General features: G+C 38.8%; 1 protein-coding gene across 1 annotated transcript in view; it reads right to left on the bottom strand.

Annotated features, from left to right (window-relative positions):
• Positions 1-27,246, bottom strand: part of sorcs3a (sortilin related VPS10 domain containing receptor 3a) — a 402,752-nt gene that overhangs the window by 117,394 nt on the left and 258,112 nt on the right. Inside the window, exons 5-7 of the mRNA XM_074686947.1 lie at positions 13,658-13,731; positions 10,620-10,684; positions 9,854-9,972 (exon numbers count right to left, since the gene is read on the bottom strand). Of these exons, the coding sequence (XP_074543048.1) occupies positions 9,854-9,972; positions 10,620-10,684; positions 13,658-13,731 (258 nt within the window). The remainder of the gene's footprint in view (positions 1-9,853; positions 9,973-10,619; positions 10,685-13,657; positions 13,732-27,246) is intronic.

The following is a 27,246-nucleotide window of genomic DNA, read 5'->3' as shown; positions in this document are numbered from 1 at the left end:
TTTTACCCAGCCAAAAGAAACTTTCTAAAGATGTTTGTTTTTTGTCCATTTTGCTAGCTTGGGGGATTTGGCCTCAGGAATGAGTCATAGACAGTCATTTTTCAAAATAAAACATCATTCAGAATCAGATAATAATTATTTAGTTATTTATTAGGTTATTAGATCTGTAAGACCAGAATTTAGCTCCTAATATCACAACTGTTGCATTAATCTTAGGTAAACCATTCTTATTCCATTTATTATTATTATTATTATTATTATTATTATTATTATTATTATTATTATTATTATTATTATTATTATTATTATTATTATTGTTGTTGTTGTTTTTAAAGTATCCCTGTCCTTCATTGTTTGTAGTAAATGAGTCTTCACGTATAAAACAATACATTTATTTATTATCATTATATTTATTTTTAATAATATAACAGCCTCTGTACAATGAGCAACAAACACTTAAAGTGAGGTCGACCCTCGGATGATTTAACTGAATGAATTAAGTTTGCTTTTGAGCTTCCAATCTTTCAACAAGTGGTGCCCCATTGAGATAATAAGTCTTGTGATTTAAAGTATAGACTTCAATTATTATCACAAAGGCAAAATACTTGATTAATTATATGTTTCAATTGCTATATAATTAAAAAATATTTTTACATTTCTAAAGAACCAATTTATACCAAAGTGTTGGTGACCTACTCCAACTCTAGGCCTTTAAGACCTCACAGCACTATATTAAAGGCCAGTTTTCAATTCAGGCTTCATACTGATGCCACTTGTGAGGGATGCCAGCAATGAACATCATTTGTTCAGAGAACAATGTCACAAACACTGCAATTACCAGGATATGACACATATGAAGTTAAAGTGTTAAACTAAAATCTGTAGAGAAACCATCTGAGATAGAAAAGACTTTTCTCAGCCCTTTTCCCTTTTAAACTACAAGTTGAGTGGTAATTTACTCTAAAAGGTGTCACAGTTAAATGATTGAACATGTAACAGAGCAGTCATTTAGGGCTTGTGTGTAAATGTCAGTTATTACCAGCGATTCAAGCTTCTTTGAACAGTTCATCTCAAAAACTTTCCAAAACCTTTTCTGAGCCTGACATCAGCAACTCTCTGTAAGACACATTCAAGCTGAACAGTCCACTACTTCTTCCTCTGCTCAGCGCTTTATTGATGCAGTGTGTCTCCAAAAGTTTTTGAAGCAACCAGGAACAGTGGGAAGTTTTTGTTCTGTCCTGTTCTATGCTTCAAACTGGCCTTTGTTTCCCTTGTTAACAAAGGCCAGTATGAGCTGTATTTGTGGTAGCAACTGTGACTGAAACCTAGGACAGTTCCATCTCTAAAGAGCTTTCATAACAGCTCAGGACCACAAGTTAAACATAACATGTTGTGCAACTTGTTTGAAAAAAGTACTTAGTTATACTTACTTGTTACTATCCCCAAAAGTAATTGAATTAGTAACTGAATTACTCCTTTATAAATGTAAAATATTACTAGGGAAAGTAACTCTTGCTTTATTAAAAAAAAAAAAAAAAAAAAAAAAGAATTCAGTTTTTGAGCAGGTTTTTCTCTGGGACATAATGTTCACATGTCTGTTCTTGTCTTTGATGTCTATGATGTCAATGCACTTCTAACCTGAAAACACCATTTTTAATCCCACAGATCTCTCCAGACTTGCACATATTAAATCTGCAGCTCCCATCCTGTGTCTGGCTGAGTGAGCCAGGTCAGATTGACCTGCCAACACTCCTGATTTAGGATGAATTCTCTGACTAATTTTGTCTCTCTCTCCACTCCTGACTTGTAAAACCTCCCAATTATCCCCTCACTTTTAAGTCTGGTCCTGTCATCTCTTACATTTTTTTTAAGTCAAAACAAGTCATCTACTTGTGCCTTACATTCACACCTCAAAAAGCATCCCCCCTCTCCCTGGAGTTGGTTTGGTCCAAAGATGCTGCAGGAGATCCTGTCTGACTGCAGGTTACACAGACGCACACAGGTAGCCATGTTATATTTGTTGCCGAAAAGTTTTACTTTAGTATCAGCTCTTTTTTAAAGACATGCCAAGATGATTGTTCTCACCCCCACCCTCACCCACCCACATTTTATTTGCAGCTCCCCACTTGTGCCTGGCTGAGCAACCCAGGTCTTGTACATAGTAACGCACCACATTTCACTGCTAGTAACAGCACTATAACATTAGAAATAGTAATTAATTAGATTACCCATTACTGGGAATAGCAACAGTGTTATAATCCTTAAGTTATTTTTTTAAGCACTTTTCAATAGACGTAACAAAGTGCTTCCCAATGACTAGTACAAACAGGTAAAAATGAACAGCAGACAATAACCCCCCCCCCCCCCCCCCCCCCCCCCAAAAATAAATAAATAAATAAATAAATAAATAAATAAAAAAAATGAATAAATAAATAAATAAAACAAGCAGCCAAGGGATAAAATAAATCAAAAGCAAACCCATAAAACCCAGATAAAATAAGATAAAAAGAGAGGTAGAATCACAAAATAAAAGCTTTTCTGGAAAAATAAGTCTTCAGTAGTGAAATTAAACAAGGGACTGATTGTGCAAGTCTGACGTGTGGCTGGTGGTTCCAAAGTCTGGGGCGCTCACCGAGAAAGCTCTATTACCCTTGGTCTTGAAGCTAGATCTTGAATCTAGGCGTTAGTAACACCATTATTTTTAATGCCGTTCTTTTTAATGACGTTATTCTTAACACTACTTGACACTCTTGCATTAGCTGCTAACAGCATAACAAGGAGATATTGGCTAACTTTTGACTCTTTCTATAGAAGTCATGGTTATAAAGCAGAGTGAGTTGCTCAAAGATCATAAAGCATAACAAAGTAAAGGCTGGAAAAAAGCCAAAGTGTGTTTTTTTCATTGAAAATTAACAATAAATTGGCAATTTCTTTCACAGCTTCTCTATAGGTGTCCCAGACTGACACAGCTGAACAGGCTAATGCTATAACTTTAACACAGGAACTTTTTTTTTTTTTAACTCTACCTGTAAATGAAATGCAATTATCTCATTCAGTAAGAGAACTCACACCAGAGTCTCACCCTGTCAGCATTCTATTTCCCATAACCACCTGCTCACTATATTTCCCCTCATCACTGCAGGCATGAAAAAGTCATACACAATGCTGAGATTGAGAGTGAGGGAGTGTGACTGAAGAAAAACACCATTCTCAGTGAGTAAACACCTCCTTGTACTGTAGTGCTGAGGTTAAGGGAGCTGTGAGGTGCATTAAATTTGTATTATTTCTACTTCAACAGTTTGTGTTTGTGCAGAGAAATCACTGCTTTGGCCAACAAAGTGGAAAACTGTGTCTCTTTGGGTCATTGCATCAAAATAACAGCACCCATCTGTTTATTCTGGAGATGTTTTTTTTTAATATTCACAAATTTATAATTGATAAACATAATCACATCTTCATGTATACACTGCACATCCAGTGACAAAGTGGGATCCATATTTGCTAACTGGAGTGTGAGGTGCAGGTTGGTGTATGATGGAGAGGTGAAGGGAACATGGTGTGGAGGATTTAATAATTGATACAGGCTATTTTTATTTATTCATTTATTTATTTTCTGAACTGGAGAGATTTTTGGAAGGCATGGGTCATCTACTTTCTCCAGCAGGAGAGTGCTGTATCAGTTTATCAGCCGCCGTTCCTGAAAATAGTGAGGTCTATCTTAAAATTGTTGATTCGAAGACTTCAAGTAGCATGCCATACAGTGTGATAGTTTCAGTTTTTGAAGAGGATCCTTTTTGAACAGGTGAAATGGTAAGCAGGGAAATATAACCCAAACATTTTGGTCCATAAGCACAGGTGCTTGAAAAAAAAAGCACTCTGGCAGACAATCACAACATCTGTTGGAGCTGGATTAGAATAAAATCAGCGCTGAGCTGTCTAGCTGAGTGATTATGCCGACTTTTTCAGTCGACTTTAAAATATATGAAACCTCATTTGCACAATGTCAAAGTAAATAATATTCATGCTGCAGAGGGAATTAAAATACAACCTACAAATTGCATCAGCATTACTTGAAATTCAGCACATTACCATTTCAAATTTTTTCTGTTGCACAAATCATGATTAGAGTGACACAGCAGGCAGCGGCAGGGATAAATATTAGAAGTAATATGGTTTTCCTCAAAACATGAGCACAAACACCCAGTTCAGGTAAGAGGAGAGTGTTACATATGTCTGTAGTTAATCATAAGACTCACATTATTCCTGGACTTTTGGCACAAAAGGCAGATTTGATTTGGATTTTTGGGAATTTCCAAGGTTGTGAATGGGGAGGTATTCAGGAACAACGGATTTCCATTTTTCACGCTAATTTATGGATTAATTCCAAGTTCTACAGATTAAGCTTAATTTTCCAGGGATATATCATTTATTTGACTCGTGCTGCTCACCTGGATAGGTGATGATAACAGATCAATTTGTAGAAAAGACTCTGCCAACAAACCAATTAGCTCTCCAGAAAATGACTCAGTGAGCAGACCAAGTCTGGAGGAAAAACCAAGAGGACACCTGGGGGATATTCCACGAAGCTGGCTTAGCTCAAAGCCTGGATTATTTCGTTTTACAGAAAAGGCCAGCCTGTTCCCAGGCAGGCTTACGGTCAGGCTTCTCAGAGAAGGTCCAACAGGCTTCTGAAAGACGCCTTGTGAACTGCAGGTGTCGTATTAAATTAATGTAGAACTGTAATGCATGATGTTCTTGTTCGGAAACATAAATTGAGACCTTTTGGTAACTTTTCTGACACTCCCTGCTTAAAACCCAAAAAGTCAGAAGGATCAGAGGTCCCCCTGGATAATGCAGGTGTCCTAAAGTGAGCTCATGGAGGACAGAAACCTCCCTTGGAGCTAAAGGACAAAAGCTCGCTTGATCTTGATTTTCAGTATGAATACGGACCGTGAAAGCGGGGCCTCGTGATCCTTCTGACTTTTTGAGTTTTGAGCAGCAGGTGCCAGAAAAGTTCTTAAAAAGTCACAATTTATGTTTCCGAACAAGAACATCATTCATTACAGTTCTAGATTAATTTAATGTGACACCTGCAGTTCACAAGGTGTCTTCCAAAAGCCCGTTGGACCTTCTCTGGGATGCAGCTAAGGTAAGCCTGACCGTAAGCCTGCCCAGGACCAGGCTTGGTTAATTTACCATGGTTACCAAGCCACACTAGCACTAAGCCTCATTTGTGGAACCAAACCCTCAATAAAGTTAGCGAGGCTTACCAAAATAAGCCAGGCTTTGAGCTAAGCCAGCCTCGTGGAATATCTCCCTGGTCAACTTGTTTGATTTTACATACCTTGCTTTTCAAGCATCATACCACTGTTTGAGTCATATTTTCATATGAATTTTTTAAAAAATATATTTTTCCCATCCAATACCATCAGAGCTGCAGCTGAAATGTTATATCTTAAAGTCAAAAATTATTTTCAGTGAATAAACCGGAGTTCATAAAGTTGCATCTATCATTCACTCAAGCAACATCATAAGTCTGAACTTGTATTCAACTGCTGATAATATGATTTCTGCTCCTTTTAGCTGTTGATTTCCCTATGTTTTGTGGACATGTATTTATTTTTTCTTATGTCATAATTTGCTCTGAGTTTGTAAAAAATCCTTTGAGATTCTTGTCTTGTGTTCCCTGTGATAATCTCAGTTATTAACGTGTTTTCCCTTGGGTTCCATGTTCACTTTGTTGCTTCCTGTGTTTGGTTTAGTTCTCCTTGTGTGTCTCTCCTTTTTGATTTTCCCTCATGTGTTTCACCTGTGTCTTATTCCACACCTGTGTTTCATCTGTATAGTCTCCTTGGTTCTTGAGTTCCTTTGTCATTTGTATCTTGTCACTTGTGTGTCTGCTAGTGTTTCCTGTGTGTTCCTTCTCCAGTGTCTCCTTGACAGTTTTTCATTTTTTTTTTTTTTTTTCTGGAGTGTTTTGCTTTTTTTGAAAGACTTTTGTTTTTTTGCATTGGAATTTGAGTTTTTGTTCAAATAAATATCTTTTGTTTATCTGCATTTGGGTCCCCCGACTCCTTTTGTTTCCCGTTCCTCTGAAGTTATGACCAATTACACTGCTCCTAGACACTCTGGGTTGCTTTATCAGGTTGTTATGCAGCTTATCCTGTCTACCAGGGTTAGTAAAGCCAGATAAACAAAAAAAACAAGGTTATTAGAACTTGTTTGGTAGAATATGCTTCAGCATTAAAAGTAACACTGAGGGTGCTTTACTTTTGCTGTACTGATTATTGATATGATTGTGAAATTAAATGTGTAAATCCATAAGAAAAAAAAAAAAGACAAATAAATAAACATCTGTCTTAGCTTCTTTTGGTGCATTGTGGGTTTTCTTTTAACAGCCATTATAATACTACAAACTTCCGGTAGGTTAACAAGACAACCACAAAGTAATAGCTTAAGCTAGCCAGCTAGCCACAATAAAGCGAAGCTAACTTATAGTTTGTGTTTCCTTGACTTAGTTACGCTTGTTTTTTGCATAATGGTTTGAAGCTTAGAGGAAAATAAATAAATAAATGAAAAAAACAGGAAAAGAGGAGAAACTCGATCTGAAAGGTTTGAACTTTTTTTGTTTATTAATTTTCAAAAACAAAGCCAACAGAAACCTCCTGTTGTTCCATCTCCTCATGTTGAAGCTGTTTCCAGCAACCCAACAAATGAAATACTCAGTGATAGGGCTTCTGTAACCTAACTAGCAAATCTGTCCATGTGAGCAAGCTGAGCCAATAACAAAAGGTAAGACGACAGTAAAAAAAAATATATACATATATATATAAAAATAATAATAATTTCATCAAGTAATTGGAAAGATTTTTTACCTACTGCCCCCCCCTGATCTTTGTATGTTTAAGTTTTTGGGGAAGAATGGAGTTATCTTTGTAGCTTGTACCAATGTGACTTTGACTTTGGTAAGACTTTCAAGCAGCTTCACATAACTGAGTCCTGAGAAATAACATAAAACTAATTACTTTAACACCCCCATCTCCTAGAAAATAATTAAGGCTGTTACTGTGACTCCCAAAGTAATAACAAATGACACATTTATTCAGGGTTGATGATGTTTATAGCATTATCAATTACGTATCACAAAGTGACTGAGTTGGAATATTTAAACGCTTCCTGCATGAAGACATATTCATTTTAAAACTCAATCCAGCGCTGGCTCCAGATTGGTTTAATGTTGAACACCACTGCACGGAAAGATAACGACACAAAGCGCACATCATATCCATCTGATATTTTTACAAAGTATGCGAGTGTTATTTGAAGAAATTGATCCTGATACACAAGAAACTCCTGTGAGTTCTTGATTGATTGATTGATTGATTGAGAGGACGGGGCAATGGATGGAGAGTGCACTAAAAGCCTGTCAGCTTTGGAGATTATAGACTCTGTGCATAGGGCCTGGGACAGGAATCAGATTTTTCTTTTTTGAGAGTTTTTTTTTCGTGGCACTTTGATTCTCCTTCAGCTCGATAGCAGCGGTGGTTAAGTATTATATTTGCAAATCTTGGCTTAATCAAAGAAGCTCCCTTGATCCAGACTGCTTCATCTTTTTTTTTTTGTTTGTTTGTTTTTTTTTCTTTTGCCTCTTTAGTTGATTGATTGGGATCTTAGTGTTTGTCCCTGTTGGAATAAGCTGTATAACCTCCGTGCCTGCATTTTTGTCCTGCACGTCTCTGATTAAATCAGTTCAGTTATTTCAAATCACAACAAAGCAAGACATATATATAGCCATGTTTCCACCAAGCAGACCGGTTCGGTCCGTCTCGGTACGGCGCGCATTTTGCAGCGTTTCCACTGACTTATCCCGGGACAGATCCCCTAAAAACGAGACGAGCCGTCCCACTTTTTTGGGACCCTTTCGTATGGGTGCCAGACTGAACCGATCCGCTCTCGGGAGGTGGAGCAACACACTGCAGACGGTTGATTGGTCAAAAGAATTGTCACTTACCCCCACAGCGGCTGCATTTCTCCTGGCGGCACACAGACTTCTCTGAAACAAAGCATGATTGCACTTTGTATCAAAGAGCTACATGCCAATCACAGAGAGGATGAAATGCCGCATGTCTTCCATCTGTGCTCTTTGTTTACTGTGTCACGTTTTTCTTCTTTGTTGGATTTAATAGCCGGGTAAGCTGCTACGGCGTCACGCTGTTGTTTAACAGCTGAGGCTTTCGGCATCTAGCTCACATGCCACCCACCATGAGAGGGCACAGTTTGCTGCGGAACCGCAAACGGGATCATGCTTAACTGAACCAAACCATGCCAAACCGTACTGAACCGACCCGGACTGCTTGGTGGAAACACGGCTTATGTTTCTTACCATACAGCCATCTTCAGTGTTATGATTGTACTTTTTATGAAAGTAATATTTCAAACACTGACTGTAAAAAAACAACAACAACAAAAAAAAAACAGAAACATGAACCTTATCTTAGTGACATCATCCTTTAAATCCCTAAAAAGGATTTTAAAGTGGTGGCCGCCATATTGGAAATGCTGACTCAACAAAACGATCACTAATAAGACAAAGGGGTACCAAGCCTCTTGTCCATGCCTGTCAGCCATCATAACCAAGCTCCTTACTGTTCAAATACATGAAAACACACAAAAAATTGAGCTCATGAGAATTAAATGTTTTCTTGTTTTAAGCTGGCAGCAAGTCTGACCTTGCTATGAAAATACGTATTAAAAGTCATATTTATGATGAGTGCTCCTGGCGGCCCTGGGCTTTTGGAGACAGCCTCAAGTGGACACTCGAGACACTGATTCTTTTTTTTTTTTTTTTTTTTTTTTTTTTTCTTAAGTAATAAAAACACTTAGCCAGGTCACAACACGTCACAAATGATACAAACCAAAAAAATGAATAGAACAAAAATCCCATGATAATTCCATTCCCTCATATTCTGTTTTCAATTTCAAAACAAAATCAAAACAGCCATGAATATGCCGTTATTTGTTTTTCGATTTGAAAACGAGAAATGAAATAAGTCATTATCCGGTTTCTGATTTTGGATTCTGACAGGGATATGGAATGAAGGAATGATACACTGATAGGAAGGCTGTGCATTGTGTAGTTAGGTTTCATATCCACTGCATACACTCCTTACTTACAGTGACAAAAATCTGTAATTCCCCATGGCATTCTGGGTATTAACATGAAGGCTGTAGCTTCACTAAACAGTTTTAGGCCCTCGTATCAACTGCGCTGTCACCATGGTGACAATAGATTTTAGGTCCCAACTCACAAAAGCACACATTTCTGATTTATTTAGACAAAGATTTTACATTGAAATATATTTTGTAGTTGAGACGATGGCAACTTATTATTAAGAGTTACCATGACAACTACAGTAATCTTTTGTCTGTTTGACGTGGAATATGCTAGAATAACCACTATGCAAAATCACATTTTACGGTGTGACATCAGGGAAACGTCTATTTATTATACCGCCTATGGTTTGAGCCTGACTGACAGGTCAGAACCACATTTTTAATGTGTGTAGGTTTTAAATTTGTGGTTGACAAAAAACAGAATTGTAATTAACTCGACCCAGAATTTGAGGAGAATGTTTAATTTATCTTACGGGTTAAAATGGACCAACCCATCTTTCTGGGTCAAATGAAATTCTGCTGGGCTGGTGCTGTAATGACCCAGCAGTTGGGTTATGAAACAAACTTTTTTTTTTTTTTAAAGCCAACTGTTTTTATTTTGTAGTATAAGTTACATAAACAAGCTGACATTTCATTTTAAAGAAACTGACAGAGTGAGGCTGACAGCTCAGAGTCCTACCTGTAAGAAGATATAGTCATCCTGAACCACCAGAGAGCTGATGTCAATGTATCCATGGAAAGGGTAGTTCCTGTTAGCCTCTGTGCACATCTGAGCTTTGCATGTGACATACTGCACATCTGTCATGATGGAGGGAGACACAAAGGAAGCACAACACAGTCACAAAGTCAATTCACAACCAGAGAGTGACTGAGGACATCTTTGAATGAAGGGTGTATGTACTTTATAATATCTATGGTTAAATATTCATTTGTCTTTCTTCTATAAGACGCATAAATCTACAGAAAGTGTGTGGGTGGAGATGTGCTTCACCTGTCTATGTGCTCTGACATTTTCTCTGACTAATTTGCCTCTCTTTTCCAGCAGTGGAGTTATTCCTATTATGTGTGCCACAAACAAGCATCTCCACCTGTCAATCAGACCGGAGTAATACGGGGGAAAAGTAAGGCTTATATCTCAGAATGGCACTACGTTGACATCAGAGGCTGACATAAACAGTTCCACCTGCATAACCTATAGAAGACCTGTGTGGTTCTGCCATTCAGAATTATGGAGCTGACATTCAGGGGGAAGAAAGGGATGACGAAGAAGAAGAGGTAGAAAGGCCATATTAATCAGGAATCATGTGCTGGGTTTATTGGTGGGGTGCGCCGGTGCTGTTCCCCAGGGATGTCGGCTACTTCCCAAAGGAATCCGCCCCTGTAGAGACCTGTTCATTACTCCTCTTTGATGTGTGTGTCTCTGTGTGAAAGAGAGAGGTACTCACTTCCATCTGGTGTATGAGCCTCCATGTGAACCAGATCTGGCTCCTTGTCGAGGCCCGAGACAGACCTTTGAGGGACAGAAAGAGAGCGTCAGACCATGGAGGAATACCCAATCATATTGACAATAGATTGGAACGGATGTAAAGGAACAAAAGAAGAAGGAGAAATGTCAGAGCAGTGTGGGGAGGGAGGGGGGAGAAGTGGAGGAACAGGGGTCCTCAGGTTTCCAGCAGCTCTTAAACTTGTTCCTGTACCTCAGAGATGAGGAATGAATTATTCCACCTCTCTGTATCCTCATTTCAAGTACAACACTCACAGCTTCTTTACACTATGTGGTGATGGACAGGACAGAGTACCAAAACAGAGGCACAGATACTTAGATTAAATGTTAAAGTACTGAGTGGCCTGCATATTTTTCACTGGGGGACTGAAAGTGAAGCAGAGCAAAATATAGGAAATGACCCCAAATGATGTAAAAGCATTTCTATTTGAGCTAACTGTTGAATTATAACTAACAGGAGGACATTAATGTTTATTTTACAGCACTCCAGGTATTGAATATTTATGTTGCACTCTTTCTTAATATCACACTTTTTGGACAGTCTCCATGAACTGAGTCACGGCTTGCTGTGCAAATAGGACACTGTAAGTTTTCCAGCTTTCAGGACAGCTCGTACTGATGAAAATTTAAGATCCTCGTTATGTTCTACCAGTGCTCAGCTACCCTCCAGACTGTTGAATCTCATTCTTTCACACTGGTTCAGAATGCCACCTGAGCTTTAGTTTGCTTGTATTTTTGTCCATAATGAAGTCAGCAGACACAAACAGCTGATAAGTGAGCTGAAAGCAGCAGAAGATGTACGTGTGAGCAGAATAAATAGACTTTCTCATTGTAAAATGTAGGATTGTGAAGTAACACTTAAACCATCAATACAATTTTGGATGGAATTTCACTAATAATATGTTGCCAAAAGATCAAATTTTGATACATTGTCCTCAACATTATCATTTCCCTAAAAACCTGTTACTCAAAAAAAAAAAAAAAGGATTTTTTCCAAATGATTTTTTTTGGTCTAATTTTTTTCTTTTCTTTTCTTCCTTTTTTTTTTTTTTTTTTGTTCTTTCCTTTTTTCGATCAGTATTGCCTGGATTGACAGAATGCATATGATGCAAAACTTCACAAAAAAATCACTAAAACCACACAATTTATTGAATATGAAAAATATGTATATTTCACAAAATTATAGAATTTATTTATTTTTTTCTTTTGTTGGAGATTTTGTAAAAAGAAAAAAAAGGGGGGTGGGGGTGGTAATTAACATCTCAATTCCAGAAAAACAGAAAATAATAATTAATATGTAATTTTCTTGCATTTATTTATTTATTTATTTATTTATTTATTTATTAAATACATTTTTATTTATTCATTTTTAAAAATTTTATATGATGGTTCAGGCTTCACATAGTTTGAAAAATGAAATAAGATAAATAAATGAATAAATATATCAATAAACCTTTTTACCTTAAATCTTTCTAAGGTTGGTGTTGTGACTCAGCCTCAAAAAGTTTTGTTTTATTGCTATTTATTTAATTGTTTGTTTTTCTATTTAAAATGTAATATCTGATTATTTAAAACCAATGTGTAACTTTAAGTAAACTGTGTGACTCCATCATGTGATCCACTGTGAAGAGTTTGGGACATTTCATATATCCTGTCAATCAATCTTTATTTATTTTGTGCCAAATCATAACAAATGTTATCTTGAGACACTTTCCAAAATCATTAACAAGTCTAGACCTGTTACTGTTAATAAAACTTTAACAGCAGAAACCCAACATCAAGGCAAGAAAAGGATTCTTATCCCATCTTAATCCACCATGAGTACAGGACTTTGCAGAATTTAGCAAGTTACAATGGAGACGAACAACTTCCCTTGAACAGGCAGAAACCTTGGACTGTGAGATCACACTGAAAGTTTTCTATGTATCCATGATGCCACATTACAGCAATCACATGCAAAGCCCTTCCAGAAAAATGCAACAAAATCAAAGAAACACAGATTCATTCTCTTCCTCAATGCTTGTGTGGAGCAGGGTCATGGCGCTGTCTGAATACGAACACACCTCTGGCTAAGATCGTTCTTTATTGTTCATTTCCTGCTTGTGGATTAGACAGCATGGGTACAGCTTTCCCATTGTGGTGATCTTTCGCATCCTTTGGAGGCTGATGAAGCCATTGTTCAAACACAGCCAACTGGAGGCCTGCCTAGTCATTGCTAGAGGCCCCTCTGGTGTCCTGATGTCCTTGAAGGGGCTTTGGCCGTGAAGGGCGAATCCAGCGATGGATTGCGCGCATTATTTAGGATTATACCACAATGGCACAAAACTGACGACAGATTTATGCAAGTTACAGTGAATATAGCCAACAGCGATCCCAGGCACAGCCCAGTCACCTCAGAGAGGAGTTAAGAGCAACGAGCTTGAATAGATCTGTGCGTACATTTGTGATGAGTGTGCACTTTCAAACATAGTAGGTTCACTGCAGGGGGAATGAGCCGTGGACGTGACAGGATGAGCAGTGACAGGGACGTCCCGGATCCATTATTAGTCATAGCTCCTCATACTGTACTCAAGCTTCACTATCTGTAGAAAACCAGGCCCATCTTCTTCTCTTACTGATGTGAAAACAGTGATTTTAGCGTTTATGTACAATGTACCTGATAGCAGCAGAGCGCCTGTGAGGAATGAAGGGGAACGTGACATTTCCTTAGACGCTGAATGCAAAGCGTGTTCTGAAGGAGGAGATTAATCCCTCGCCTGATTGTATCAAGGGGGGGAGAAAATGTGCAGGATTTCAGCAGCATCGCTAGTCAGTCACACACCTTGTTCTGAGCCATCAGTATCACCTGCTCAGTGGCGCAGAACACGAGCAACAGCCTCTGCATTTCTGAGTAAACACAACTTTAAGGTGAAGAGAAGAAGCAGGGAGAGAAAGAGAAAGAAGGAAAGGAGGATGGAAAAGTAAGGGAGCATGACTCACCAGTAGAATCTGTTCGGAGTGACGCGTTCATGGATGAGCTGCCATTTTCTTCCAAAGTCGACCGAACTGTACAACTGCAGAGGAATCAGAAATAAAGAGTGTCTTGTTAGCCAGATGGATGATTATTTCTACAGTGATGGAGCTTCTAATTAGAGCGGCTGATTTTGAAGTAGTAAGAATGACGAGTGAGCCTGAAACGTGTCTGAACGCTTCCAGGAGGGAGGTTAGTCGGGGTCATAAAGCATCAGCGTGAGAGATGAGCTGACAGAGCGCTGAACAGCTATCATCATTACACTCACATGGCCAACGCTGTTTCCCTCTCTTGTTACAAATTAGAGCTATAGGTTCCAATTAGGCTCCGCGTTGGAATAATAAATGAAAACTGAAATAGAAACGACACTAATGTGGCCACTTTAAGCCAGATCAGCAAATAACCGGGGTATGATTCAGTAGGCCTCAAACGTTTCCCCATAAAAACCAACTGTCCCACAGAGTGGGTACACATTAGTCCAAGGAATGATGTATGGCAGAGTTGACATGAAGGTGTAAAGTACGGAGCCAGTGGCCCAATTTCAATGGACTAATTTCATTTTCTGGTGCACGGGCAAACAATTAATAACCCAGGTACATTTCCCGACTCTGTATTGATTGATTTTCTAGACGCAGCTCTCTTCCACGTTCTCCTGCTTTATTTTTTCCCCTCACCGCCTGGAAGCTCCAGTTAGAAAACCTCCACGCTAATGTTTCAGCATGTTGCCTTTCATCACAGAAAAATCTCAGCCGAGCACAGATAAAAGATACACATTTGTCACCTGATGCAAATTTGTTTGTCAGCGACGCGTGGAGGAGTCTATCTTTGTTAGCAGGTGTGTTTCCTGTTTGAGAATGACACTAACGTTGTTCCCGAAACATGTTCAGCAAGAGTGGCCTAGATTTGCAGATTGTAGCTTGTGATTCAGAGTTAGATCTAATTCAGAAGTGGCATGATTTCTTTATTTGTAAACAAGGCTGCAAAACCTCAATCACACAGCCGTGGGTCTGTTTGGATTTCCAGTCAGCGACGAGTTGGAAGCAGAAGAGCAAAGCACCTGTCTGTGAGTCCAGCTTGAAGCACACATCACTTTAAGTCTTTATGCAAATGAGCAGAGTCTAAGTTATACTTTCCACTTTTCTAAAGAAAACAACATTTCTTCTTCTTCCTGCTTCAGTAACAAAAGGTCCCCCACTGGAGCCGTCGGGTGTGTGTACCAGGCGACAGGCACGGTCCCTCATCACTTCAGACAGTGACATATGACGCCAGCAGGCAGGCTCAGCCTCTCCTCCTTCCATTCATCAGTTCAATGACATCTTAAATTTTAAAGCTTCTGAGCTGTCACAAACTAAGCTTCATAGTTTCCCACTCACTTCAATAAATCAAACACGCAGCCGACCAGCTGCCACGCCACCGATGGAGTCTGTGACAGCCGTGAGAGCCGACAAAGGACGGCAGCTCAGACTGATTGAGGGATTGTAGAGAACACCTAAAGACTCATCTGTTCATGTTGATGCATTAAAAGAGCATTCACTGCAGCAAGGTTGCTGGTTCGACTACTGGTCCCAACCTTTTTCTGCATGTCTTACCCCATGTTTACCAAAATACAACCGAAGTTCAAAAAAGTGACTTGAAGCAAGGATCATCCCTCTGTATTTCTGCTTTTATATGTGTGTAATACGCTTCTTTTCTCTTCCTTAGTAGATCAGCCATGGACAGAGGTGCATTGTGGGTAAAGCTAGACAATCCAATTAACAAAAGGAACACAGATATTGCAAAAAGAGAGGGAAGTGTTGCTGTGCTGATTTAACCAATGATTCAACCATCCCCATTTCTGATTGGCTTATTTTAACTTCTAAAGACCCCACATCTGCATATTTGGACATTACATTTCTGCCTCTCAGACCCTTGATTCCTCATTTTTTTTAAAACTTTCACCTATTTGACACATTTAGGGACATTGCCCACATAATTTTTTGGTGACATCACAACACAACACCCATTTAAGTGGAAAGAAAATGTATCTAAGCACAATAACACTACTACCAAACAACTACTGGAGAACTCATAACACAACTAATCAAACCTCCCGTACAATTACCAAGTTTAGTTATTATACTTATTAGACCTCACTTATCCCAAATAGCAGGTTGAATTGGATAATGCACACCAGACCAAAGCTCAGGTCTTAAGGGGATAAAAGAGTAAAGACCTTTTTGCCTGACTTTTCATAACTTTTATTTGATTTCACCCTTTTAAATGCATTCTGGTTTCAATGGGATTTAATTGATTTTGATCATCATTTTATTACAATTTTTCTCAAGGTTTTTTTTTTTTTCTTTTCAAACTTTCGACTCTAAATCTAGTTTTTTCTTTGTTCCCCAAGACCTTGTCTGATCTTTTTTAATGGTCTTGATCAGATTTATTTTTATTATATTTTCTTTAATGTGATTTTGTCTTTTTTTCCTCTTCTTTAAACTAAACCTTTATTTTTACTTACCCTTAATGTTTTTGTTTTCCTGTGTTTTCAAATTGAAAATTTTATCTCTTTCATCACACCACACCACTCCCAAACTCTTTTTAGACTTTGAACACTTTCTCTAAAGTCCAGAAACTAAGATGAAGTCTGAAACAGCTGCTAAAACTCACAATTGGTTTTGAGTCAACAATTGAAAAAAAAAAAAAGTAATACAAAAAGAAAGAAAGAAAAATGATGAAAATGAAAAAGGAATCAGTTTTTTTTTTCTTTTTTTCAGGTGAGACCTTGATTTCCATCAGGAATCATTTTAGTATTTTTTATGTTGTTTTATGGACAGCTACATGTTCAGTCAAAAACATCTGAAAGGGAAGCTGTAGCAACAATAGCTGTGATCAATAAACTGAGCCATTAGAGCCTCTATTCTTTTGTTTCCTTTTTATTTTAACTTTACCTATTTGATTGTCCCCTCTTAATCCATAATTTGTCTTCTGTTTTCTAATTTTGAGAATGAAAAAAGAGAAGGAAATATAAAAAGAGGTTTGTAGGCTCATCCACATTTTAGTCTCAGGATGACTCAAAGGGATGTTTCTGTGTAACTGTGACTCAAGCTCCAGTGTTCAGAGTAATAATCCTTGTAGTATAAATGCCAAGAAACTGCTAACCTTCAGCCAGACAAGACATGGAGCAAGCTAACCAAGAATAGATGGAGAAAAGCCTGAGATGAAATACAACAGCATAAAGAGGCTGGATGTGAAGGACATCACGGTTTAAACACATCTCAAGGAGCACAGCAAACATGAGCTGGATTCACACAGGAACCACGCTTTGAAAACCTTCCTGAATGTTCCCTGGGTGGAGAAGGTGGGAAATAAAACAGCAATAAATATGATCCTGACTTTACCCAGACTTTTTCCTGCCAGACCTCCCTTAAAACCTCTGTAGAACTGGCCCCAAGCCAGAATAAGCTGTTCCAGAGTGGTACCAAGTCTTTCTTGGACAAGAAAAAAAGATCTGATTACACCAGGGGGTGGAGGTGGGGGCAAAATTACATCGACCAAGATTTTTTTGCAGCAAACAAAGTATTAAAAAAAAAAAAAACAACGACAACAAAACAGAGTGTTTCAGATATCAAGGGTTATGGAGCTGTTTTAAAATGTAGGATTTATTGATAGTTTCATTCAACTGTAACTGTACATTTCACCACATCTCATCCTGATCTGATTGGTTTGGATTTAAATGATTGGTGCTGCGCTCACGCTGTGGAGACACTCACTAAGGTTACACTCCTGCTGACTTTTAATCCTCCTCCTCCCGTCAGACACACTTCCCTTTTCAACCGTTTTTTTTTTTTTTTTTTTCTGTCAGTCTTCTGAAATCACTGGAGAAATGTTTTTCTGCTGCTTTTGATAGTAAAACTTGACGCCTGATAGCATTCAGCTCCTCCTCTGAGGATCAACAGATAAAATATGGAGTTTAGTGTTAAAAAAACAGATACTTTTTTTTTTTTTACCATCCAAAAACATGTTGACATTTAAATATGTAGACCTGAAATACAAGATCCTATTTGCATGTGTTTCAATGAAAACAAAGTTTTTTTTAGATCAATGTGTCGTTTCCATTTGTTAACTTTGTGATCGGTGACATTTAAGATGACAAGAAAGTAAAGGGACTTGTTTAGTGAGTGGCTGTTTTGTGGCCCTTGCCCGTGGATAAGAAAGTTGGTTCTCAGACAATGCTTAACCACAAACTGACGCTAGCCCAGGGGCCACCTGAGCAGAGAAAGGATATGTATTAAGTCAAATTAAACTGGTGCAAGGATGCAGCAGCAGCAGCAGCACACACAGTTTAGAGTAAAACTCACCACATATGAGTGGACTGGTTGATTGACATCATGTGACCAGTGCTGATCAAGAAGAGTGGCACATGAGGATGGATTAAAGACACCCAAGACTGAGTGAGGAGAAGTCTGCACATCTGTGGTTACAAACATTACTAATGAAGGGTAGTAAATTTCATCTCAGTGTCAAAATTACATAGATAGATAGATAGATAGATAGATAGATAGATAGATAGATAGATAGATAGATAGATAGATAGATAGATAGATAGATAGATAGATAGATAGATAGATAGATAGATAGATAGAAAGATAGATAGATAGATAGATGATCTCCAAAAATCCACCCAATAATAAAGATTTCAGATTTGGCTTTTGTAGATTTAGTTATCTGTAAAACTTGAGGTTAGCCACAGGTGCATGGAAAGTTGGTGGGCTGTTGATGTTGTAGGGGGTGAAGTAGAGCAGCAGCAAGCTTCGATACAAGATGTGGTGCTTATTTAGTTCAACAAAATGTTAAAGCATGATTTTCTTTAGTGTCAGTGTCATTAATCATCAATGGCCTGTGAGGAAAAAAAAAAAATCACTAATGTTATTTCAAAGCTACAAGAAGCCACTGCAAAGGAGTCAAAGAGCTGCACGAGGCTCCAGAGCCGCAGGTTGGAGACCCCTGGTCACACATGTAACATGAATAATTCATGATAACCGATATACAGGGGAAAGGCCTCCAAACATACTGTACACGTAAGAAGTGTGAAAAAAAAAAAAAAAAAAAAAAAAAAAAAAAAAAACGTAGACTCAGAGTTCAGGTTTTTCTGGGCCAAGTTCTCATTACAAATCCATTCCTGGTCACATCGGCTCCATCACATTTAGCCTTCGAACAATTTAAAGCACGCTGCAGGCATACAGTCATAATGAACAGAGATTGTACTGCTCTTAGTTTGGGAGTTACACTCTCTCCTCTTCTCGACACTACTGGACTTCAGTTTATTTGCACTAGGAACAAATCTTAAGGTTTTTCTCCTCTTAGCCTGAAAATGAGCTTTACAGGAAACAAAACTACATGAGGAGGTGCTGCAAATCAAACACAGACGGAACTCAAATGAGGAACGAATTGATGGAAACTCTGGTCCCTCACAGGAGAGCTAACGCACCAACCACTGAAAGATGAATTTCATAAAACATTTTCATGCCCTTTTTTTCCTCCTCTCAGAGGTGTGTGGAAAATGCCTGAGGGACATGCACATTATTGCATTAGCTTTAGCGATCCAACTACTTAAAGGCTGGTTTAAGTGCACTTCTGCTTAAGATGAAACATGAATCCAAATAAAAGATGGATGACTGCTCTGCGATGGCTGCCTCCCCTTGAAATCCATTAGAAAGGAGTCACAGCGTTAGCCATGCAGACATGTCCCCCGTGGACGGTATGACACAAGTTTTCATACCGCTCTCACACACACACACACAACACGGCACAACAACTGACTCTGCTGCTAGATTTCTGCTGCAAACCACAACAAGCAACTTGTTAGCTTCAAGGCTACTTTGGCATCCACCAAATGTGCAGATAGTCACACAGAATGGGCTAACATAATAATGATGGCTTTCCACAGCGCTGTGTGCGAGCTGAGAAAAGCCTGCGGTGAAAAAGATGCTTAAAGTGAGACGGAGACAGAGGGACACACCATTATTCTCACAGCGGAGGATGGAATGTGCTGGACCTGTGCTACCAATTAGCGACAGGAAGCCCATGTGGGACCATTTTTTGACCCCACACATGCCCCGTCCTCACTGGATTTCCAGCTATTACCAGATGCACCATACATCTCCCACTGTGATTCTGATCACTCTTTCCCGCTACAATGTTCTCTATTGACAGCTTGTCTGTTCCATTTTGTCATAAAAACACAAGCTATTATAGATTTTTTTTCTGGAGGCAGTGGGAGGAAACAGGATGAAAATGTTAAAGACTGCCACTGATTGTATTATCACTTTTCTTGGTTTGTTTCCAATGACAACACCTGCAAAAAAAAAAAAAAAGTGCTGAAATGTAACACTAACAGCAACAGGGGTAATATTTTTCAAGCATCAGACTCGCAATTTAATTGTGTTTGATGTTGATGTGTTATTATATCATCAGGTTTAATAGCATTAGGCTCACTTGAATTAAAAAAGTAATAATGTTTTCTTTTTCACCTCATGTAATTTCTCTCCATTAATGTTACAAAGCTCTTCATCAAAATACCTGTCCCCAATATTTCTGCCTTCAGCTCATACCTTTCCATAAACAGTGTAGAGATGTAACTTTCAATAAACAAAACAGCGCTGTCAGCCACTTGCTCACAGCGGGAAAAAGGTGATTTCACAGAGATTAAGCATTGTTATAGTCTGTAAATTTGATTTACAGTCCTTTGAAACTGTAACAAAAAAAAAAAAAAATCACCCTTGTTAGCTTTCTGCGTTTGAACCCAAACAACCAGCCTGTGTGTAAACAGCCCCTGACACATTTTGCTCTAAAATTTAAGTATTCCTTTGTTTGTAAGTTAGTCTGTGAGACATACCCATGAAACCACTAAAACATCTGTTATGAGACATGCATTGTGTTCATCATCTTTAATCATACAATCAGTTGCTATATCAGGTGTTTTGCAGGACCCTGAACTCCACCCTCAGCAGGTGAGTTTGACTTTCTATTACCCTGCTTGTTTGGTGCTAGTGCTGGCGCTTCGTTGGTTGTAATCACGTTCTTCTTCCAAGGAGCCAGTTGGAGCCATGTCACTGCATCATTTGGGGCAGGGGGCAGCATCAAAGATGGTGCTTTAAGTTCTTAAAAATGGTTAGAAATAGGGGTGGGTATCAAAAGACGGTTCCTGTTATGAATCGATAAGAAATGGTTCAAACCACCAATATTCTTACCCCCAATTCACACACAAAGTAGGAGCTCCGTGCACTCTGCCGTACTTAGAAACCACTCTAGTCAATCATTGCATTCACACAGCACACGCTGCAGTCCGCAAAGCGCCGCGGTCACCTACGGGTGATCGCGGCAGTTTCTCTGAAAGTCTATTTTGGCCGGCGTACGCTGCAGAAACACATCAATCTCTGCAGAGCAGATCATACCAAACAGGAAATCAGACACAAAAACAATCAGAGTATCCGGTCATTTAAAATAAAGCATCATGTTCTGGCTTCAATTAATAAATCTAATCCTTGTTTTTTAAAACTATGTCTCTGGCACATGGCTAGAAGACATCAGTAGGTCAGATCCAGATTAAATCTGAGTTTTTGGAAAGGAAAATTAATCTTGGAGGTGGAAAAACTGCTTTGGGCACTGCCACTCCAGTGTGAATTGGCGCATGCCCCCAAACCGCGGCACTGTGCGGCGTGTGCTTCAAGTGTGAATTAGGGGTTAGTCTTTATGCTTGATGACTTCCTTGTCAATTCTCTACATTATGCCGGAGCTGCCGCACCTTATGTTGACCAGTCTTCAACAGCTGTCTTAGCTTAGCAGATAAAGAAGTTTCCCAAGAAATTCAGTAGCCAGTGTTTTTAGCTTGAACAACTCAAGACACTGCTGTAACCACTGGGAGACACTAGATGGCCTACTTAAGCCAAAAACACATTATCTTGAAACAGTACATCAACGTGACTTGCAATTTTTTACTTATCACTTCGATAGATATCCAGATCCAGTGACCAGTTTCATGTTTACTTGCTTATAAACTCAAATAAATGTTTTTCATCCAGAAAACCTGCAAAGATACTTTTTGTACGGAGAAAATTTGCAGGAGGAATTGATAAGGGAATGGATGACGAATCAGATTGATAAGCAGAATCTATAAGGGCTTTGGTATCAATGCAATCTTATCAATAACCATCTCTAGGCAGAGATTTGTTTTGACTTTATTATTATTATTATTATTATTATTATTATTATTATTATTATTATTATTATTATTATTATCAATTTTTAACTTAAATTCAATATCAATATTAGCCCCATATTGATGATTGTATCACACAGGCATGGTATATCTATATGTTGTCCCAACTCGATCTCTGATTGGCTGTTTTTTGATCCAGAAGACTCAGAAGCCATAGTCTACAGTTGCCTGGGGAAAAGACTAGCAGATTAAGTCTCATGCTGGCCACAGTAAATATATATATATATATATATATATATATATATATATATATATATATATATATATATATATATATATATATATATATATATATATATATATATATATATATATATATATATATAATAAATTCCTGGCATATTTCTGAGTAGAAATCAGTGTATTCTTTTGGCCTGAACAAAAGACAAACAGCCAGCTTGTACTGACTGAATGTGAAGTCCTTGAGAAAAGGCAACAAAGAAAGAGACCACTTCAAGAGCTGGTGCTTTAACTTTCAAAGATTTTGTTGATTCACAGTTGCCATCCTATTGCCTATACCTTTTTGATGTTTGCAAAATAATCATGACATATTTTAAAAATATGTGCGGATCAAGAGGAGAAATCCAGGAGAGAACAAACTTTAGAGAGTTGTTCAGAGATTTTTGTCACAAACCAAAAGTGTGGCTCCTATCCCACCGTGGATTCTGTCCTAATGTTGGAAAATGTGTATAAACTTGAATAACATCTTTGCTCTGACACACTGCAGTAACAGAGAGCAAAGCGTTTTCCTTTTTTGACATTTGCACAGTTCAGCATTGCAGCAGCGCTGTGCCATCCAGAAAAGCTTTATGCATTAACATCAAAGCACAAAGAGCTCCACCAACACATAAAAGTTCCCGGGAAAAAAAAGAGAATCAAGACTTGTGAAGTTATGGAAATGATAACTGCCACATTACAGGCCTGTGTCCCTCACTATTACTATAAGTCACTTTTATAACTTCTAATTAAGTCTCCAATAAATTGGTGATGCATCTTTGTACAGTGCCCTAAATCAAAAAGGCTTCTGCTGGCATTGCTCTGACTCTGCCCATATGGGAGGGCAGAAGACGGCTGGTTTTATTCCCCACAATTTATAGAGCCTGCAGAGTACACAGCAGTAAGGATGCTCCTATGGAGGGAGGTATAGAAAAGATCTATGCAAATAAACCGTCTGGGCGACTCCCAGTGAGGGGCCAAGAGAGGAGAAGTCTCTCTAGTGATTGTTGCTGTAACTCCACAGAGATAAAAACAGTTTAACACAAAGAGAATATTCCACTCTTTAAATTAGCATTCTTTTTTTTTTTTTTTTTTCTTTTTTTTTCTTTATATCAAGGCACAACAAACGAGCATTAGAAGTCTCATTACTCCCTCCATGCAGGGTTTTAACTGGTCATGACAGGCTCATAACAACAGAGCAGACTGTCTGATCCAGAAAGTCATTTTTAATGCCTGTCACTGCAGACACAGGGTCAGCTTCCATCAAAGCTCCTCCCAGCACAAAGACCGCAAGAGCTCATTTTCTACATCTATCTTTCTTTTTTTTTATTTTTCTTTTGTACACTGAGGAATGGGTTGGCAAGTGAAGAAATGTAGAGCAGTGCTTTAAGCAGTCACATACATCCACACACAGAGCAGGATCAGGCTTGGTTCAACAGATATTATAACTTAAAGATACAGTGTGAAGAAATGAGCAACGCTTTCATATATGGAAGCTACAAAGTGAACTTGTTACAGAGTGCTCAGAGTACAACCGGCAAATGGCGATGATACGTAGTAAACCTTCAACCCCTCTTCACTCCAGCCCCTATTTTTAAACTGTACCTGATTTTACCTGTCATACATAATGTCACTGGTACCTGCTCATTCTTTTCCATGGGGCCCTTGCTGCTTCTCCCCCTATATTTTTCAATGGGCAGGGGTAGTGTGCTCTCCCCATCTCAAGCTCTGGCATTCCACATATTCTCATGGAAGGGCTGGGAGTTCTCAGAAGAGAGCCATATAGGCAAACATACTTCAAACGGCATCCTGTTAAAACATTCCCCAGAACTGAATGGTCTCGGTGGCCCCCTGTCTGTCTGTGTTTCGATCATGGGGCCAGGGGCCTAGGTAGCTACGCAAACCAGGACAATGATGTATCTTGAAAAATACATCTAATTGCCAAACACCACCAGACCAGCAGAGGGCAGTGAGACAGTAACGAAGCTTGATTGACACCATGGGAGGAGACAGACAAGCCATGTAGCACTGCAGTTAGCATGTTGGTATAAAGGATAAGCAGCTTGTGCTCATGCTTTACTTCACCACGGATGGATTTATCTACACTTGAAAGGAGACAAGCACTGGTTACAACAATGTTTTTGGTGGAAGCCATTTTCAAAAGCCCCTAACAGCTTTGACTGACAAAACAGTAGCTCACTCCCCTGACTAAAGTATGAGGACAACAGAGATCAACCTGTTAAGGCTTAAAAAACAAACCTGTTGATCATCGATTGACGACTTTCAGGGCGATGCATCCTCAAACAGCTCTTGATTGTTTTTCAACACTTATCAAGTGAGAAGATTTTGACACGCAGAAAAATAAAGTAGCATGTATTCCTGGATGACTTCTATGGGTGCGTCTCAATGCGTTAACCTTGTGCTTCCTCCGGCCTATCTCCTCCACAGCACCGGAAGTACTTCCTTAGTCGCCATTTTGAAGACTGTCCCAAAACGATGGTTGTGCTCAGAGGAGAGAGGAGAGAGGATGGAGGAGACTGATCGAGGGAGCTATGATCGAGGAAACACGGGAGTCTTTTCACTGACAGACACACCCCCATATGAAATATCACTTTCTGATTGGATGCTGCAGCTGCTCAGACTTCTCTACATGAAACTTCACAAACACAACAGAGTTTAATGAGAGAAAAAACGAGCTGAAAACAGGCACAGAAGATCGTTCAGAAACAGGTCATTAACCTAGTTATAAAGTGTTTGTTGTAAGTTTAAAGCACACATTATTGAACACAACCATCATCAAATCAATATAACAGAGGATTAATACTGAAAAATAAAATCTAATAAATAATATCTTCCTGAAACACAATAAACTAGGTTATATTAATACGTTTCAGAGTTCATGATCAGATGTGCTCTAAATAAAGGCCAACTAATTAACAAATAACCTAAATATGACGCATTTTACCAGTAAAGTGATCCATGAGCTTCTAAACAGCACACAGAATAAACATGTTTTCTTCATGTGAGCATGTTTGATAAACAGGTTAAAGGAACAGACAAAGCTCTTTTACTGTTTGATCAGAGTTATTACAGCGCACATGCCCAGACGCACAAACAGCTGTTAGAGCTGACTGACAGATGATCCAGAGGTGATCAGCTGATGCCGTCATCACTGAAACACGTCACTTCATGTGACGCTCCTGAAAAAACAAAACTCCTCTCTCCTCTCTACACTTCCTCGCATCTCTCCCATGCATCTCTGGTGGGAGGGACTAAGACACAAGTGAACAACGCAAATGGAGGCAGGAAGGATGGAACTCCGGAGCTTTGAGACACACCCTATGTTTCAACAGCTGCTGTTAACTGGATCTCCACTGACAAGTTCAGCTGAAGGTCTCCACTTTACAGGGTCACTCTTTGAACTGGAACACCAGGAGCTGACAGAGACACATTCGCTCAATCAGGCTCAAAGAAAAACATTATTTAGGTGTTATTAAACCAGGTTCATCACAGCTGGGTGTCATCTAATGGGGCACAGAGGGTGATGAAAAGAGCACTGGGGGTGTTCTACCATGCCTGACCTCCTAAAGTTCCAGGGCATCTCAAAAGTTGTACGCCAAGTTAGGACTGTCGGAAGAACTAAATATCTGGCCTTGTTCCTATGGTCAGATATTTAGCTTTATTAGTTAAGCTCCAAAGTGGTGGTAGCCTTCAAGGGCAAGAAGCTGCTGTTATGTAGCACAGAGGAGTGTGATCCTCCATTTGTAAAATGTTAACTCTCAAAAATGGCTATTTCTACCATTAATTTGGCCACAAAAACAATTGTCCCTGTGCATTTTCCCTTCATTTTTTGATTATTCGAATCAAATTTAATTCTAATAAAACAAAAAAGCAAAACTAAATTCATAAACTGTGCTGAAGTTTTTCATTTTACAGTCATTAAATGTACGTCACGACAACTTACTTAGGCTTTGCAAGACAGCTACCCACAGATATGTTGGATAAAGAAAAAGGAAAAAAGGAAAAAAAGCTTCTCTCTTTAACCAGTATGAGAACAAATGCACACATTAAATCTTCACAACACCAGACACACCACTTACTGTGTGTCCACAGGCCCTGCCTGCGTAGACACACAAGTTTCTGCAAGCTGCTTTGAAATAATTAGCAGTTAGCAGCAGAACAGAAATGTTCACCTCAAGAGTCGGGCTTTATTCTCCAGAGCTAGGTCTCAGGCTCAGTTGTGTGTACTAAAATTGAAGAAAGAAAACACACTGTTGTGAAAACAAAAACTTGTTGTGATGCTTCGATGAAGGGGAAGTTGAGACTGCGAGCTCCTGCAGCTGTGTTATCTTTGGAAAAGTTAAATTAACTGAACAGTACATCTCCACACAAGTTTCATTTTGCAACTTCTAGCAGAATTTTTTTTTGAAAACTGTGACCCATCAGCCAAAAGTACCCCTTCTGCATCACGAATCAACCCTCAAGTACCACTCACACCCCCACTTTTACAGTTTCATGGCGGATATTTAGTAGCTTACATAATCACACAACCACAGACGCATAATTTCCTTTGATTATACTATCAAGACCTTTTGAAAGATGGAAGCTTTCATAGAAAATGACGGTGTGTCATTTGTAATTTCATGCCCATGACACAGTGATTAACCTCAGTGTCAGGTTATTAAGCCAACATTGAATTGATATAAGTAGGAACATTAAGATGCATAATACAATTATTTCTGTTGCTAATCATGGACAGGCCACGTGTTCCTGACCTTTTCTGACTTTATGGCAGGAATCAGAATAATAAGAGCCATATTTTCTTATCTAAGGCACACTGAATCACACCCGCAATTACTGTCATTACAGCTGGAATGGGCCTCTGTCTCCATTAAGAACCAAATCTTAACATAATTATAACAGTAGTTTTCCTACATTAAGATTAGACACATCACACATATTTATATTGAACACCTCAGAGTAAAGAGTGCCTTTCATCATGAACTCTGAGGAGCTAGTTTCTTGAATCTGTTCGAAGGATTTAAATGTATCTCACATGATTATCAACGTCAAACAGTAATA

This window comes from Halichoeres trimaculatus, unplaced genomic scaffold (assembly GCF_033239565.1).
Source record: "Halichoeres trimaculatus isolate MK-OKI-2021-1 unplaced genomic scaffold, fHalTri1.1 fHalTri1_scaffold_2, whole genome shotgun sequence".
Taxonomy (NCBI): Eukaryota; Metazoa; Chordata; class Actinopteri; order Labriformes; family Labridae; genus Halichoeres; species Halichoeres trimaculatus.
The sequence above is the reverse complement of the archived record's forward strand: the minus strand, read 5'-3'. Positions and strand labels throughout refer to the sequence as shown.